Raw genomic sequence first — 18,093 nt, 5'->3', positions numbered from 1 at the left:
GTGGGGGAGCTGGAGCTGGAGCTGTGCCTGTGCCTTGCTGTATCCTGCTATACCTGAATAAAGCTATGTTGCGTCTGCCCATGGCTGCTCACATATTCTTGCAGCTGCCAGAACCGGACACCCCAAGCTTCAGTACTCCGAACCACCAGAACACCTTAGCTGATTAAACCAAGTCCTTTCTTGTCCTCTTCTTTGCATATTGAATGCATATTGCATTTCACCAAGATCTTTTTCCCATAAGACAACTGGAATGTATTGGAAGTAGAAAGCTCAATTCATGTTGTCCTCTTTATGTGGCTGAAGATAGGTGTTAGACTTTTGGACTCCTGAGCAATTGTCCTATTATCTGAGGATTGTGGATGAAGAAAATGGAGACTCAGGCCAAATAAAATAAACCCAGGCTACTCCCTCTTATGTTCTCATTGGTCACTTGTTCTTTCTTGAGTTTTCTACTTCTCCCTCTTTACAAGTTCTTCCTTACCAACACACAAACCTTTTTAAGCCTGTCCCACTTAAAACAAACACACACACACACGCACACACACACACACACACACGTACATCTCTTTTAACACTATCATTCTATTTAAACTACTATTCTCTTTCACGGTTCAATTTTCTGAACAAAATTTTCCTACTTCGTCTAGTTCCTTTTCATTCTGGTCTAATGTAGGTTTTTGTTGTTATTGTTGTTTGTTTGTTTGTTTTGTTTAGGGGTTTTTTTTTGTCTTTTTTTCCCCCACCTAATTCCTAAAACATTGATGTCTTGTCAGGTTTATCTCTCTGCTCTTGATCATGCCTCATTCTTTCCTAGAGCACCCTGACCCATTTCTCCATTTCAACTACCACCCACAGGCTGACTACTTCCATATGTGTATTTCTAGCCCAATCCTTTTGATTGTATTACTGACCCAAGTTTTGGCATATCCTATTATGCACTTAGAACATATTAAAAAATAAGCTCATTGTCTTCCCCACCAACTTCCAACCTCCTGCATTTATTCTCTTTTGGGATGTGTTATCATCCACTCAGTCATCTAAAGGCAAAAACATAACAACTACCTTAAAACACCCCTTTTTCTTAAACTCCGAATGGCCAAAGTCCTATGAAGTAAAACATGTACACATCTTGCTTGATTTTGTCTCTCCTGTTATTTTACTCCCATTGCCTTATTTCTTGTCTAAAGCATCTCTAACCAGTTATTGAAATATCTAGCTGGTCATGTTACCTCCCAGCCAACCTATTCTTGATGCTACAAAATACTGATTATATGCTACATCAAGAAGAGTTTCATGAATACGGAATTTAGAATCTATACACATCAGAGTGAGATAGGAAGCAGTTTCAGAAGTTTTGAATTGGCCTTCTCACTATGATATGGCTCTTACTCTATAGGCCAAGGGCCCAGTGTGAAGGTTATTTCAACAGTCAAGTGTAACAATTTCAATAACACATTTAGAGACTGCGGAAATGATCCCTAGGTTATGTTCAGAAAATCAGTGTGCCTTCCTGAGCTAGACAGTAGCCAGGTCTCCAGTTATGACCTGGCTCCTTTAAGCCTCCAATCTAACAAAGGGGAGGTCATGATGATAATCTGAGTATCGATGTTAATTTATACTCTGTGTCCATTAATCTTCAAAATATTTTTTCTCTTTTCAAGTGTACAGTCACATGGTTAAAGAGCTATAGATCCCTTTGGAGAGGGACTAGGGGCTTATAAAAATACTTACCATGGTAATACAGGATCCTTCTTCCTAGGAAGCAAGGCATCTTATCACCTAGTGGGTTCTGGATTTGAAAATCAGTTCAGGTCTGAGAGCTGAGCCAGAGATGATGACTCTTAACTAGGGTGACTACCCACAGTCTCTTGCTCTTCTAATCTTGACTTTTGATTATAGATGTTAAGAAGCAATGTATACATGTATCAAATTATTATGTTGTACTTCACCTTAAATTTGTACAATGTTATATGCCAATCACCTCAATAAAACTGGAAAAAAATAAAAGTAATTATTTACTTCCAAATTTATACACACACACACACACACACACACATGTATGTATGTATATGTATATGCACACACACACACACATACACACACGCCCGTGGGCACACACATACACACACATCCTTATTGGCTGTCATTGGCTGCCCATCTCCTTTGTCCCTAGGGACATCACACTTTATTAAACATCTCTACAGATCCCTATGAGTCAAAATCCCTTGGCTGTCCTCCAACCTTCCTGGTAATTGCAGCCTCTTGGTTTCTGCTAGTTAAGTGCCACCATCTGGCTCATTTACTTCAGAGCCCTTCATCCCCAGAATGAGCCCAGCTCTGTGACTGCCTCACCTACTCTCGGCCCTGTCGATGTCTTTCAGCAATGCTGTGCCTCCTCTCCAGCACATTCCTGATGGCTTTGGTGAATACTGGGTCCTCTGGCCCACCTGAGGAACAACCTCTGGTGGGTATGTCTGGCCTCACATATACCATATCCACCCCTGCAGTCCTACTTTCTTCAGCCTCTTTATTCCCTCCTTTACCTTCAGATAGGGCAGCTTCTCTGGGCCTCTAAGAATCTTCCTAGCAGTAAATTTATTTAATCTCCTGGGATCCTTGAGAGGTTGTTAAACCCTGTCTAAGGAGGAAATATCCTCCAAGATGATGAATTCTTGCTTATCTAGTGTCATATTCCAGTTCTTTTGATCAACCGCTCTCAAAATCTAATACAAGAATTACTCCCCTAACTCCTGCCAATACATACTGGCAAGTGTTTACAGAATTTTTGGTGTATATTCTCTTTCTTCCCTTGCCCAGCTGGATTATGCTGGAACTCATCACTTCTCCAGCTGGATTATACTGGAATTTAACTCTCGGTTATTTGCCTAGTAGCTGGGAGGACAGTTTGGAGGAGTTTTTGAGGGAGCACCTGTTACCTGTTACCTCTGAGGGGGAGGGGCCTTGCAGCATCTTTCAGCATGGAGGTAGTGATAGCTGTTACTCAGGAATTATGGACCACCTCTGCAACTTCTGAGACTTCACAAAGGTCTACAGAGCTGACACTCTCAGGGGCATCTTTTCCAATGTCTCAACCCAATGTTTCAGGGTCCACGATTTTCCCAACTAGTGTGCTGACTTTAGCATAACAGACTTGCCTTTGCTAAAATTTTACATCTCCATAGCTCTGCAACTTTAGCTATTAGAGCTTCTGTTTACTGTTCAGTTATGCCCATTCTTCTAGAAACAGGAAATATGGGCCTCTGTAAACTGCTAGAGGGTTCCTGGCTCTCACATCTCATACTCACTCTTTAAATGCTTGTTAATGGCCCTCGGTTTTTCATTATCCTGTTGACAAACATTAATAGAACTTACCAATAACCAGCCAACTCCACTATCTTTGTAGACTCTTTTATACCTATATTTTCCAAATAACTGAATTATTGCATTTGCAAGGATATTCCCCTCTACCAGGGCATTTTTCAGGTCATGTCTTTGGAAATCTTCAGCAATTGGACCACCATTATGAGTCAGGAACTGTTCGCTCCTTACACAGCACTCAGAACGGCGTTCTTTTGTGTCCACCAGCAGGTCAGCGAGCCAGTTTCCAGAATTCCATGTTATTATTTGTTTTCTCTGACTGCTCCTGGTATTTGTTCATGTTCTCCAAGAAGCAGATGCCAAGGTAGAATTAGGTGCTCAGGAGATTTATTATAGAAAACAAGTGTGGGAGAAAATGAGAAGGGAGCCTGGAGGATGGGAGAGCTGTCTGCCCCATGATATAGCTCTGATCTCTGGTGAAGGAGAGGGAATGGAGTTTGGGTAGGAAGAGTCTTGAACTGCAGTGTAATTCTAAGAAAGTTAAAGCAAGGCTGATGAGGAGTCTTCTGAGTCTTGGCCATAAGAATGGCCTTGCTTTAGAAACTGCTACATTGAGTGGCTGAGAGAAGCAGATGAGAGTTACAGCATAGGCGTGAACGTAGTGATAAAGTTAAAGTTGGGGTCACTGACAAATTACTATTCCTACAGTACAGAGCTAAAAGGCACATTTGCATGATCACCACATCATAATGCTATACCTCCTTTGCCTGAGTGCCTTAAAGAAAGGAAAGACAAAGTATACTGAGTGTGTGGAACTCCTTTTCTGATTATTTCAACACTTTATGCGTCTGTGAAATTATAATTACAGTCAATGATAAGTGTAGCTACCACTATAGGGCCAAATCACTTGGCTTAGAAATTAATTTAGGAAAAACATTAACATATGCCAGTAGAAAGTGACCACCAGCAGACAAAAAAAAAAAAAAAACTGACGAGAAACCATTTTCCAACCTATGGATTGTTAAAAGGTAAGTGGCTTGTTCCATCACTTACTTTTTTCATTTGAAACTAATTAACATTGAGCTGTTTCTTCTTCTGGACCAGCACTATTTTCAATCTTAGAGGCCCCCTTTTTTTTGGAAGTGGCAGTAACGATAGGTGAGGCTACTGCTATAGGGTTGTCATATCTTGGTCTTTTTCTTGAATATGGTCTGAGTTATTCATCAGGAATCTTTTAGCCATGTCAAGGGTAGTGGCCATTTCAGTCTTCTTCCCTCTTTCAGCTCTGTGCTGAGGCATTGCTGGTCAGTATCAAGCCTCTTCTTGAATATGACAATTTCAAGACCACTTCTGCTGAGATGAGCATATTCTGCAAACAGGTCTCATAATCAGAGTCCAAAAGTGAAGTACTACGATCACGTTTTAAAAACGAAAGTTACTTATCTCAGTAGTTCAAAAACAGGTGGAAGTGGGAGAAGGTATGGAAGGAGTAACGTATGGAATAAAGACCAAAAATAACATCCTCCTTTTCTCTATCCTTCTGCTTTCTCTGACCTTGCTTTATATCAAAATTAGGTAACAAAGATATAAGAATTATGACTATACCATTACCACCTTCCCAACAAGTGATTTGTTTAAAAATGCTTTTTTACAGTCTCTCAAATTATTTTTTCTGCAAAGATTAGGGGGAAATAAAAGTTAATAAAAGAATTCACATTCCCATCTTTGTTCTGAGCAGCACAAATTCCCAATTTACTAACCCTACTAGCAGCTCTCAAATTCTGTCTTTGGCACCAGCTACATAAAGTGTCAAGAGAGCCCATCCATGGGAGGCAGACTGGTTAGACAGGGGAGTGTTCTGTTTGGGGAAACTTAACATTGAAGAACAGAAGCTAAGAAAGAATTTAATAAAAGTCATAAATAACATTTGCATAAACCTTCAATTTGTAAAGTGTGCTACATATATTCTCATTAATTCTTACAGTCTTGTGAAATAAATGTGATTGTTGCCATTTAGGCAACAGACACTCAAAATCAACCAGCAACAAAAATAGCACAGGTGGTCCTCAAACCTGGGTCATGACTTCTTACATCCTTTATATTTGCAGGTCATTAGCATTTCACCCAACATACACGCCTGCCCTTTTTTGTTTTGGAGCCCCCACTCACCGATCAGGTCATCGCATCAGGTTGTAGCTGTGTTATATTAACCATGCAGTAAGCAATATATTAGATAGAGAGGACAAAGATCAATTTTCTTATATTGACTCCTAAGTAACTCGCAATCCATTTCCTTTCATAAAATTCACATCAAACATTTTCATTCTTTATTCATCTAGAAAGCTAGAAGAGGGTGAGGGGGACAAATGGTGCTGATAAGGGTTGAGAAATCGCTTGTGATTTTAAACAGGGGGTCAGAGTATACTTTTTTTGATAATGATATTTGAAGAAAGACTTAAAAGTGAGCATGTTTACCATATTGATATCTGGGAAAAAGAACATTTCAACCAGTGACAAAGCCCTAAAGTAAGAGCATGTTAGACATGGTTAAGGAATCACGAAAGCAGGGTGCTGGAGATGTTGGAGGCGAGCACTCACAAAGTAGAGTACACTTGAGGGAAGTCCTCAGAAGTTGTTACAAGAACTTTGGATTTCCCTCTGAATAAAATGAGCTCCATGAAAGGGTTTGAGTGTCATGATCTGACTTGTATTTCAAAAGGATTTTTCTACATAGATAATTGAGTATTTTATTTTAAAATGTAAGCTTTAATTTAAGATTTTTCAAACACAAAAGTTGGTGCAATGCTCGTTATTCTGTGCCTCATGAACTAATTGTCAATGGTTAATGCAATATTATTTCTGTATTTTCTGTTTGGGTGTGTATATATGCATTTATAATAATCATAATAAAACAATGTTGGATTATATACACATATATAATCCTATATAACCACAATCATATTACAACCAAGACATTTAACATGGCTGTAGTATCATCTAATTTCCACTTAATATTCAAATTTTTCCAATTATGTCAAAAACATTCTTTTGACTTCAAGAACCATACTTTATCGTTCAAATCGCACTTTTAAAAATATAAAACTTACATATAGCAAATCACACACATCTAAATGAATAGCTGTGTGAATTTTTTCATAAAGATACATCTATATAAATGCCACACAACACAAAGCAAGCTTGTTTGATTATGCTGAGTCAACTGGTATAATCAGGACCAATTGCTTCCTTGTGAGACTCCCGTTAGATCTTTTCGGCAAGTGTCATATATTGTAACCTGTTAGAAAACACATTTGTTCATATCATTCCTGATAAGTTTGAATACATTTTTGTCTATAAGCCCCATCTTGCCAAATGTAGAAATTTACTTGAGGCATTTTCAGAAAAATTAATTCCAATTCTATGATTTAATATTTAAAAAAATTTTTCATCTGCTTTCTTCCTACCTCTGCTTCTCAGGCTGGGGATCCTTGGAGATGTGCCCACTTCCACTTTGTCAGTGAGTTTACAGGATTTCTTCATGCAGATAGCTTTGCTTTAGTCAGTGTCCACCAGGACCTGACTCCAGAGCTGTTACTTCAGCACCAACTCTTGAAGTGTTAAATATCCTTTTGGAGCGAAAGGAAGTAGGGAGGGCAGGCCCCAGATGTCTTACATTTGTCATACCTTACAGCTTTGCCATGTGTACACGTGCATACACGCAAGAACACATTATAAAAGTGCTTGTGAGAACATCTTTGTAGACGCTGTTATTTCTGGATGGGAAAATGGCTCCTCTTGGCTCCCTGCAATCAAGATCGTATCACAGGATCTCTTTGCCGTGGAATTTATGAGGCATGAAATATGTAGTCCCAATTTGTCTCTTTTGAATATTCTGAGCATGAGATAGAGACAGTGAGGGGAGAATAGAGTAAGGTAGTTAATATATACAAATTTGGGGGGAGGTATATGGATTTTAGGGAGTTGGGGAATGTGACTTTAGAACTTTTATCTTGCCAGGGATAGTAAGGAGGAGTAAATATACCATTTTCGTGGTAGAATGATTTATTTTATAGAGAGAGAATTTTAAGTTTTAGTATGTTATGGACAGAGAGCTATCTACAAGCAGAATCAGAAAGTAAAATTCCCAAATTAATAAAGGCAGAGAGGAAGGAAATAGAATAGAAACTCGAACAATCCAGTGAAAATAGGGGGAAAAGTTTAAAAAAGGAAATTATACATACAATGTAAGGAATAAAACATGTCATTTATACACTGAAAAATTCTGACTAATAATCATGCCTTTTGGCTTAATCCTATTAAGAACATTAACTATAATTTGCATACAAATTTCCTAAATACAAGATTTTATATACACATTTTAAACATTATGTACGATTCAAAAGTAATCTTGAATATTTTTAATCAATAAAAACATACGAAACCATTACAAATGGAAATACCAGCAAAGTGCCCTGTGTTTTTATCTCAGAGACACATTATAGAAATCTTGAGTTAAGAAAACTTCAAAAAATATTGCATTGTTTATTAAGAATGTGTTTTGGAGAGTGAACAATTTCCTTTTGGCTTAACATAGTCAACCATTTGAGGTCATTGAACTTAGAACTAGAAAGCAACAGCCCTTAATGGTGTCAGAATTCTGAGGTAGAAACACAGACTGGGAACACACTATTATTTCTTCACTCAGCCCCTTCACAATGCTCAACTCAGGTTCTCACTTCAAAATATGAGTCTCTGTATTCCAACAGACAAGCAGCAAGCACTGTTGGGGCTCTGGGGCTCTGAGGGTTAACACCTGCAGCCTACTGGCTGTAGGCCCTGTAAGCAGGAAGCGTTGAAGGTGGGGAGCAGCTTGGAGTTCAGATGTCAGGGGCACCACGAAGTTGATTGCGGTCATCTTTCTACCATTAATATAAATCAGAGCCGTACCCTTTTTCCTGGCATTGTAATCTCATTGGAGGCTTTTCATCAACACCTTATTCCTACAAAGCAAATGAAATGTGGTTTTAAAAAGATGATAATCAAGAAATATCAAGTTGTATTCTTGAAAATAGCCAAGAAACCCGTTGCTGGAATGCCATAAATTACCCTTAAACTTTAGGATAGTGGGTGGGAATGTCATTTCCTCTAAGAATGACATTATCAGCCAAATCATGTCTCTAACACAATTCCTGTCTTATGCAGCCCATGGGCAGGAGAGGCCCCAGAATGGATCTTTTATCATTTGCCCAGTGGTCCAAATATGGGCTATCCAGAGTGACCTCAATTATTCAACTTGCTTAGCACAGAATTGTGGCAGGAAGCAGGAGAGCCAAAAGGGGAAAAGACAAGTACATATTCACATACTTCCTCCTGTGGGACCTGGTAATGGGCCAGGGCCCAGGGCCCAGGGGACTGCCACTCCTGGATGGTGGAGGGGGAGTCTAGCCTAGAGGGTCCTACTCACTTTAGACTTTGCTGGCTATCCTAGACCTGGGGTGTTCAATAAGTGTGACACCAATAGGGCTCCCCGCAGCAAAACAACAGAGAGCTTGAAATGGAGCCCAGGATGGCTCCTGGACAACAGAGTGGGGAAATGGACCCTTTGGGACAAGACAGGGCTGCACCAAATCCCTCTATTCAGAAGGATTATTTTTTCATTCTCCCAAGCTAAGCCCAGAAGCATACTTAGCCTCTGCCCTCTAATATAAAACAAATGAAAATTCCCTTTAAGTGCCCTGTTGCTCTACCTCTCCATTTGCACTTTCAAAAAATATCTTCCGTTGCAGTCTCTACTTCTACCCTAGTCAACGGACATCTAATTTTCTGTATCCTTTACTGCTTCAAATCTATTATCCAGTCAAGCATATTATTTGTAACTTCTTTAGCTTTATTTGCTATTACTTAAGACAATCACCTCATATAAACTTTTTCGTTAACGTTATATTTCAGCTTTTGTTTCTTTTCTGCCTTCTTTAACATGCCCCCCAAATACTGCTGTTCCTCGAAGCTCTGTCCTCAAGTTCTCAGCCCCAGTGTAACTGTTAACCTTATCAATATTTAAATAACTACCAAATAATTACCTGGAAGCCAGATTTCTTTTTTGTCACCTATAGAAGATGCCAGGTCCTTTAAACATATGAAAACCAAATTTCCCCAAGATTTTTCTGATAGACCTTACATCCTTCCCTCTTTGGCAGTATAAGCCCTCAGCCCGTTTACTTGCTTAAAAATTCTCAGTGGCTCATCACCCAAGGATGAGCTGCCTGACTCCAGACTCCTTGTCCACCCCTGACTGCTATAAATTATTTGCAGAATTTTGCAGATGTACATTTTTTCTTGTTTACTCATTTAAATTTCACATTATCTTTAGATAGGCATCATTATGCCTATTTTGTTAAGCGACAAAACTGAGGTTTATTTTCATGCTGTACTACTTTGCAATTTCTGTGTTGTCCTAAGTTCTTTCACAGCCTTTGCTCTGGTTCCTATACTGAAAATTATCTTTACTCCTTTCCATCTAGTCAATTCTTCCCTTAAGTGATATCAGTCACCACATGGTATTACAGTTGTTTACAAACCAACCATCCCCATTAGATTGTAGGCTACTCAAAAGGTTTTTTGGCTAGTTATTATTTTTGTGTAGTGTATATATCTGCAATATAGTAATTGTAAAGGTCTATTTCTTAGAATTAATTGTCTCCAGGTAGAAGCATTAAGCCCTGACATATTGCTCTTTCTTTTTTAGAAATATACTTATGGGTAATACTTTTCTTGAAACTCTACTGATAACTTCTACTTAAAACACAGAGCTAATTAAAATTAGCATGCATCTCCCCTCTCCCTCAACTATAAGCCAGGTATATACTTTTAGTCTGTAGAAAAGCACTAGGTGAATTACCTATGAACACATTTGGGGCACAACATGTTATCCTCCAGGTGTAAGGGTGGAAAGTTGCAGGCAGGTAGCAAGAAAAGTGCACACACTCTCCCTTGTTTTTCAGGAACCCAGGCTTGCCCAGCATAAAACTGTAGCTGGACCCAACCCTCCGTGTCTGCAGGGAGACTTCGCCCGTGGACCACACACCACATGACACCTGGAGAAGGAAAAAGAGGTAAGATGAACAGAGCAAGACCAAATTATCACGTCTGAGATTACATCACGGCTTTTGGTTTTACTATCTTTGTCAAGTGCCAACTCTTGAGATATGAACTCTGGAATTCTAACTTAACTTACTCTATTCTGTTCCCCTTTAAAAAATAATGCAAAATAGTTCCTGTTACAACTTTAAAAAGGAACAAAAAATATAATTAGGAATGGTATAGCTGCAATAACTGAATAGATAGTGTAGGGGAGGCAAAATTTTACCTCTACCTATCTTAGGCTTTCAGCCAGGACTCTAACAAAAAGATAGGTTAACAAGAGAAAAGCAGTTTATTAATGTATGCAGTGTACACCATGCAAGAAAACACACGACAAAAACTCGAAATGGCAGTTTAGAATTCCATCTTCTTTAACATCTTCTACAAATAATAAATCTGTAAAGGAATAACAGGGCAAAGGAAAGCAGATTTAAGCCCCTAAGGGTGTCCAATTGTGGGATGGTAAATATATAGGAGGAAATTAATAGAGTGAGATTAGTTTGCAGATTCCTCTGATGCCATTTTTTAGTTGATGAGTGTCTCCAGCAAAACAATTTATATCCTGTCTTTAGGCAGAAAAGCGGGAATTTTTTTTTTTTTTTGCGGGGGGGCGGGGGGAAGAGTAGGGGAGGCATTGCTTTTCAATGGCCTTCAGCTCAAAATATATATATTTTTTTTATGTCAAAGAGGCATATTTGTGGGTGACCTATTCTGGTTTTCTTCAATAGAAATAGACTAAACCAGAGTGGTCTGAGATGGCCTTCATGAAATAGGTTTTTTATTATAGGAACTGTATTATACTAACCAGTTTATGGTCTTTAATTGTATCTTCTGTAATTCTTACACAATATAATGAGGTACGTATCATTAGCCTATTTTACAATAAGGAAACTGGGAACTAGTTTAAGCAATTTGTCAATGTCGCTCACTTTAATAGATGCTACAACATCCGGGCCTCCCAAGCTTAGGCTCAGGCAGTTGATTTTAGAGCCTACCTTTACTTCTAAATCTTTAAAGAGGAAAAAAATGAAGCCAAACAGATTGCTATTTCCTTCTCTGATGACATCAGTAATTTAGAGCAGTGGTTCTCAAAGAGTGGTCCCCCAACTAGCATCATCAACAGTGCCTGAGAAATTGTTGGAAATGCAAATTCTCAGGCCCTACCTCCGACCTGAATCAGAAACTGTAGGTGGGGCCCAAGAATCACCAGCCCATCGGGTGATTCTAATACACCCTAAAATTGATCAGAGGTTAATAACAATTAAACTTATTTGCTCATCTAATCCAGAATGAGCTCTTAATATTGGGCTTACGAGAGGCCTCTTGCGATGATTTCACTGCCTCTATCTTCCCAGCCCTGGCTGCAATTCTGGTCCAGGAAGCAAACACAGCATTCGGGGTAGAAGTTGTCATGACAACATTGTCCATTTCATCAAGGAGAGCAGTAGACCCTTCAAGAACAGATGCCCCTTCCTTAAAGACAGCAGTCATTTCAGAAGGATCCAGCGTTATTTCTCCCCTTTTCATCTTTAATTTTATTTGTGATTTTGTCAGGATCTTGGCCTCCTTTGCTGTGATCGGAATGTCCTACAAATAGGGTTGAAAAGATTAAAGTGCTATCAGAAGTGTACCCTCATTTTTATTACACTTCGTAGAGTTGGTGAAAAGTGGTGGTGGGGGGGGCTGTTTGTTCCTTCTTAGAAGGAGGAATGAAGGGGGAAGAAGGGTCTAGGACAATTGCTCTACTCACTTTTTGATACTAAAATAGGTAATTAGAATGAGAACTAAAACTTCCACTCTGCCAAATTTTCTACAAATTACTCACCTTTTGATTAGGATAAGCGTATTCGCAGAGTCTCCTGTATACATCCAATTTCTAAGACAAGAGAGATCAAGGAGTTAATAATGAAAGTGAGTTTTCTACCCTTCCTCCCCAAAACGCTGTATAACACCTGGGCCCTCACCAAGCCTTTGGTGCACAGCTTTAATTGCTGGCACCAGGCCCTCACGATGTCCCGGTGTAGCAGGTTGACTGGTGGCAGTTTGGAGGGTAATGGAGGAATTGGTATCTTTTTTCTAAGTTTTACTTTTTTATCGTCTTGTGCCATCTTTTGTGGACAGGAAGCTGAAAGAGAATGGGATAAAATTAGTAATAATTAACTTTTGTGTAACTTTTTAAAATGTCAAAAGTATGGGAGCATGTAAGATCTTGTTCCCCAGCATGTTTGGCTCAAATAAACGCTTAAAAAATTAAAATATTAAATAAAAATAAAATGTCAAAAGTACAATCACTTAGTTCTCATAGTTCAGTCCCCATGACTTATCAAACACCACAAAAACCTTCAAGGCACAGAACCTCAAGCCTAGGACTTAATACTTATGAATCCCAGTTTTTACTTCCTAAAATTCTCTACTACTCGTACACACTTGTGAGCTTGAACTATAGACGCTGAAGAGGTTGCACTAGAGATTGCTTAGACCTGAGATCATAAATGCTCAGTGGTGCCTTGTTCTGCCACCACAATACAAATAAACTGCACAGTAATGTTACAAGCACAACCACTATTACCCATAATTCTGCCAGCCCACTCCATTAGAGCAGCACTCAGTTCCCATTGCATATCAGTCTCCTCCTGATGCACCTCACACACAGGGCCATTCAGGAAAAGGCAGAGCACAGCTCCAGAATAGATACAAATACACTGATGCTAATAATCTCCAAGGTTGACTGAGCCCACATTACTAGTCAGGTAGAGGCATAAGCATTTTACCCAGTTGTAAATTACAACTGACCCACCACCCCACTCAGACTCAACATGGTAGGTTATTAGCCTCACTCTTTTTAAAATAGGTAGTGGAGTTTCACGAATGGGATTTCAAACTTACATCAGTCTGTTCCCAAATCATTGCATGCTGATATCCTGAACTCCAAGCAGCAAGTTGTTAAAACAAAAATGTTAACTTCCACAGCTGAAAGTTTTTTCTAAAGAAAGGTTTTATTGAGCCAAACATGCTAGCCAAAAAGAAGACAGATCTTGGGGCATGAATTCCAAACCACCAGAAGCTTGGCTAGGTGGAAAAGATATATATATCCATAATCTCAGAATTTGCAGGTATCTTTATACATCGAGTACTGAGGAGGGGGAAGACAAAACCTGTCTGAAAGAATTTACATTAGCTACAGGCAAAGGGGTGGGAGAAGGTGAACTGGGGCCCACTCTGGGATAGGTGCAGAGTCCATGAAGTCCACGTGTAAAAGAAGCAGACAGCAGGCTTTCGTCAGCTGGCCTGCGGTCATTAACAGACTAGCAGTTCCATCGCTTCCGTTCCTCTCTTTCTCGGGCTGCTGTAATTTAATTTAGGGGAATCTCAGAATTTTCTTCTTGCAGAATGATGATCAGAACCTAGTATACTTGGCCTTTTGAGCCACACTTCTTTTGCTCAGGCCCGCTTCCACATCTGGAAGTGTACTTTCCCTTCTAATAAAACTCTTCTTTTCTGCTATTAAAAAAAAGAAGAAGAACCAAGTATACTGTGGGAGTTTGGAGATTGAAAGTGACAAGATTTAGTAGAAGTGACCGAAAGAAGGCTTCAGGGAGGTGAGATTTAAGCTGGGCTTCGAAGGAATTGTGGGACTTGCAGAATAGAGGATAAAAATATCTTTTTTACTTTTTCTCCTCCAGAAAAATCCCTCAGACTTCTTAAACCCAAGGAAATGGGATGTAAGCACTTGTGGACCTCTTACCTTTGTCAGCTTCGATAGGTCTTTTCCGTTTGGTCCCCTTCCCCGAGGTTTTTTGCATACTTGGTTCACCAGCAGCTCGCTGTTCCTCTTCAGCTTCTACTGACACAGGTTGGAATTTACAAGTCATATTTTTCTCCCCTGATTTCTTTGTGGAGTTCCACTGTGGGTAGAGGAGCCAGTCAGTCATTCCTCTAGTGTCTGACCCACCACATCAACACTACCTGCCTTTAAGATAACCCACAGTCGAGACACCAAGACAGTCACAGAACTCTGTGCTGCCAGTGTGTATTCTCTGAGTATCATCTTAATGCCCAGGTTTATTTATCAGATAGCAAAGCAATGCTAGGGAAATGGGAGAAGGCCAATATGAATGTATGAGGAAAAGACAGAAAGTACAGATACAAACAAAATAGAGGAAACCGTGCTCTGCTTTGAAGGACTATATCCTTATCTCTCACCTGGAAGATTTTTTTTCCCCATCCTTTTATCTTTGACCTCTTTCAAACAAATGTTTCCCAGAGTAATGCTATACATCCATTCAACGGTTTATTGTTCTTAGCAGGAAAATATGAATACAATCAAACATCTGTAATACAACCTATACCAGCCTCCCATCTTCCATTCCAGCTGCTTCTCATACTACTCTCCTTTGCCCCAATTCTGGTCACAGCATTCCTTTCCAACCTAGTTAGTCTGGCCTGAAGGAATTATCCTTAGCTCTACCTCAGCCCACTCTTCGGTTTACATTTCAAAGTCTCACTCCTTTTACAATCTCACTTAGTATTAGCTCATCTGGTGACCCTTTCTAGTCTTTACAGATTATGTCAAATCTACTACATATTTACTCATTCCCTCCACTTGTCAGTTGCAATTTTACATTTGCTTGTGTGATTGGGTAAATTCCTGTTAGTCCATTCAGTCGTAAGCTCCAAAAGGGTGGAATTTCTTTCCCTTTCATCGTAGGCACTCAATACTTATTGGATGAAGAGAAACAAGAGAACAGTGGGGATAAAGTTTTTTGATACGAAGAAACTAACATTTGTTGAACCTCTGTTTTAGGTGTTGTTTGACACATTCCTTATTTTCTTTCATGTAATCCTCACAGCAATCTTGTGACCATTTATTACTTTGTTTTTCAGATGCTGAGGCTGAGGTAAGATAGCTAAAGGCTCACAGGTAGGCATTTTAGGTAAAAATTAAACCCAAGGTCAACTAGCTCCCAAATCTAAATCCTTCCCATTATCATTTAAAGTGGGAGTACTGGACAAATTAACATTCGAATGGCACTTTTACATCTCTGTAGCAGTTTGTCCTACATATTCAAATCTTACTTTTGCCTAGTGCTTTCACAAAATACTCACTTTGGGGCCTCACAAAGTCTTAAAATTAAGAGGGCAAACAGAGAATCTGGTTCTAGGAAAGAGATCCTAAGAGTGCTCAGGTTTCCCTAGCACATTAGTTCAATTTTTCTGTACCAGGCCTCAAAGCCTGTTCACCTTTAGTTTCTATCTGTAGAACTCATCAGTATGTCTGGCTGCTAATGAGTTTTTGGCCCTAACAAGTCTGTGGAGCGGGGCGGGTGAAAAAAAAAAGCTCAGACGCATAACCTTTGGTTTAGGACCATGTCTGTCAAAGGAAAATGAAACCATTTCATTCTTTCCCAGTCTCATTTTTAACTATCTCTTCCAAACAAGTTTCTCTCACTTCTTTTCCTCCTGTTACCATTTCCTTCTAGCCCTGGTACTTAATTTCTCTTTCTGACAAGATAAAATATCTCTTCAAAACCAAAATAAGAAAACCCACTTATTATTTTCTCACTCCAGTATACCAGGCCGCAGTCATATCCAGGATTTTACTTTTTTCTTAAAGAAGTCAAGAGAAAGAAATTCTAAGGCACATTCTTTTCTCCTCAAAAGGAGAAGTGTGCTTGCGGTGAGAGAAACATGAGGAGGCTCAAAGACAGAAAACAAACCCACTAAAATGTACTTACCATCTTGCCTTTTGCATTCTCCATACTCAGAAAAGGAGTTGAGGTTGATAAAAAGAAAATCTAACTTCTGAAATGGCCCCTGGCCCAAGATTGCTTTTTTAAAAGTCTCCTCCCACTTCCTGCCACCTACAGGCACTTTTTTTTTTCCCTCTGTTCCCTCCCCCACAATTTGTGAATGCCAAATGTGTGTACTTTTTTTATTCATGAGGGGCCTGTTGTATGAATGAATTAATATCTCTGGCTCTTTGTGAGCTTTTTAACACCATTATCTAAGGTGTGGCTCAGGAGACTGTGAGAAGTTGAACTAGGGAAAAACAAGTTTCTAGACTTCTGAACAAGATGTATGAAGGGATTTAATGCTAGAAGTTGTAGAAATAGAATTCTGGGGTCAGACTGGGGGCTTGAAGAAAGCAAATTGTTTTCAGGTATCGCATACATTTCATTTCTTAAGCAGCTTACTCAACCAATTAAAACTCCAGCTTTCCATCTATATTAAGAATAGCTAGCACCTTATCATCTGCCAATAAATAATAATAATTTTTAAAGTCCATTAAATATTTGTTATGTACCAAGTTGTAGGCTTAAAAATTCACAGCCATTATTTTATTGTTCTCCACTTTATAGATGACAACGTATTTGTTAAACTGTATTGATATCTTCCTCTCTGGCTCAGTAAGTGAGAGAACCAGAAATCAAGTCTAGGTCAGCCCAGTTCTACAACTTGAGCTCCCAACCTATCGCCCCAAACAAGATCAAGATTCTTTCCTTAAAAAACAGTTTGAGATCACTCCTCATTGCCAAACTGTCCAGTATTAGAAATGTGAAATGAAGAAATTTCCTATGTTAAGAATCAATGACTGTTAGGATTCAAATCTTTTTTTATCAGATTACAAAGTTTGTTTTGTTCCTTTGTTTATTTGTTTTCCTTACATTTCATTGTTTGCCCTAAAATGATGAAGAAGATCTATTTTTACCCAGATGGAAGTGATAATCTGTTCACAGGCTAGAAATAAGTAAATGGGACCTAGGAGTATAGAAGGAAATGTAGGCATGGACTGAGCAAACCCCAAAGCACCAAGAGGAAACTGAGTATTTACATCTAGATCTTCTGAGAGGTCGTACTTGGATTTTGGCGGATCAGGTTTTTACTCTGGCTCATAGACAAAAACCAGTAAAGACTTATCACTTAGGGTTAATATAGAAAGTCTTTGATTGGGTTGTCTTTCTTTTCCCAGTGTAATTGGCAGTAACAGTGTGTGTTGAGATTATGATTTAGGAATTCTGAGACCCATGACTGTTTTTGGAAACACAGTTCTAAAAGAATTGCACCAACCATTTTTTAAAAAATGGTTAGTGGATGTCCTATATATAAAGAGGATTAGTACAATTTAATTTAAAATATATGAGCATAGCTGGAATGAAGCAAAAAGCAAATATTTTTTTGTTGAGCTTATTGAATTGTGATAATTTATAAGCAATCTTGGGTAAGGTGTGATGTATTTGGGCTTTAGTTTCTCAAATGTAAAATGGGAATAATTGTGTTTATTGTGTCTTTTAGAGAAATAGCTAACACAAATTTATGTGTAAAATTTCTTGCAAATGTTTTATAGTCAAAAGAAAAACTGTTTACTACTTTTTAAAATATTATTATGTCAATGCCTAAAGTTCAATCTATCCTAAGTTCAAAAAATATTCATAATTTATTCTCTCATTCATTTGTTGAACAAAAAACATATTGGGCATCTACTATGTGCTGGGCATGGGAGATATGGCAGTGGAGAAAGCAGATGAGGACTCTGACCTCATGGGCTTACAAGTCTCTTGGACAGAATAAACATTAAGCAAATAATATCAATAACTAATAACATAAGCAAATGCTCTTTTACATGACTTTTAAAAG

General features: G+C 38.8%; 1 protein-coding gene across 1 annotated transcript; it reads right to left on the bottom strand.

Annotated features, from left to right (window-relative positions):
• Nucleotides 1-7,825: 7,825 nt before the first annotated feature.
• On the bottom strand, nt 7,826-16,263 carry DPPA4 (developmental pluripotency associated 4). The gene is made up of 7 exons (XM_011381937.2): nt 16,194-16,263; nt 14,204-14,363; nt 12,423-12,583; nt 12,284-12,334; nt 11,772-12,045; nt 10,217-10,412; nt 7,826-8,318 (listed from the first exon to the last, which is right to left on the bottom strand). The coding sequence occupies exons 1-7, from the start codon at nt 16,215-16,217 to the stop codon at nt 8,288-8,290; spliced, it is 897 nt and encodes a 298-aa protein (XP_011380239.1). The 5' UTR covers nt 16,218-16,263; the 3' UTR covers nt 7,826-8,287.
• Between the last annotated feature and the right edge of the window lie 1,830 nt (nt 16,264-18,093).

This window comes from Pteropus vampyrus, unplaced genomic scaffold (genome assembly GCF_000151845.1).
Source record: "Pteropus vampyrus isolate Shadow unplaced genomic scaffold, Pvam_2.0 Scaffold1, whole genome shotgun sequence".
Classification (NCBI taxonomy): Eukaryota; Metazoa; Chordata; class Mammalia; order Chiroptera; family Pteropodidae; genus Pteropus; species Pteropus vampyrus.
Note: the sequence above shows the minus strand (reverse complement) of the source record. Positions and strands in the feature narration are given on the sequence as shown.

Excerpts from the sequence above, each read along its gene's own strand:
- DPPA4 (XM_011381937.2), bottom strand. The coding sequence starts at position 16,217 with ATGGAGAATGCAAAAGGCAAGATG. Across the intron at positions 12,335-12,422 it reads AGCTGTGCACCAAAGGCTTG|AAATTGGATGTATACAGGAG; the intron begins GTGAGGGCCCAG and ends CTCTTGTCTTAG. Across the intron at positions 12,046-12,283 it reads ACGCTTATCCTAATCAAAAG|GACATTCCGATCACAGCAAA; the intron begins GTGAGTAATTTG and ends CCCTATTTGTAG.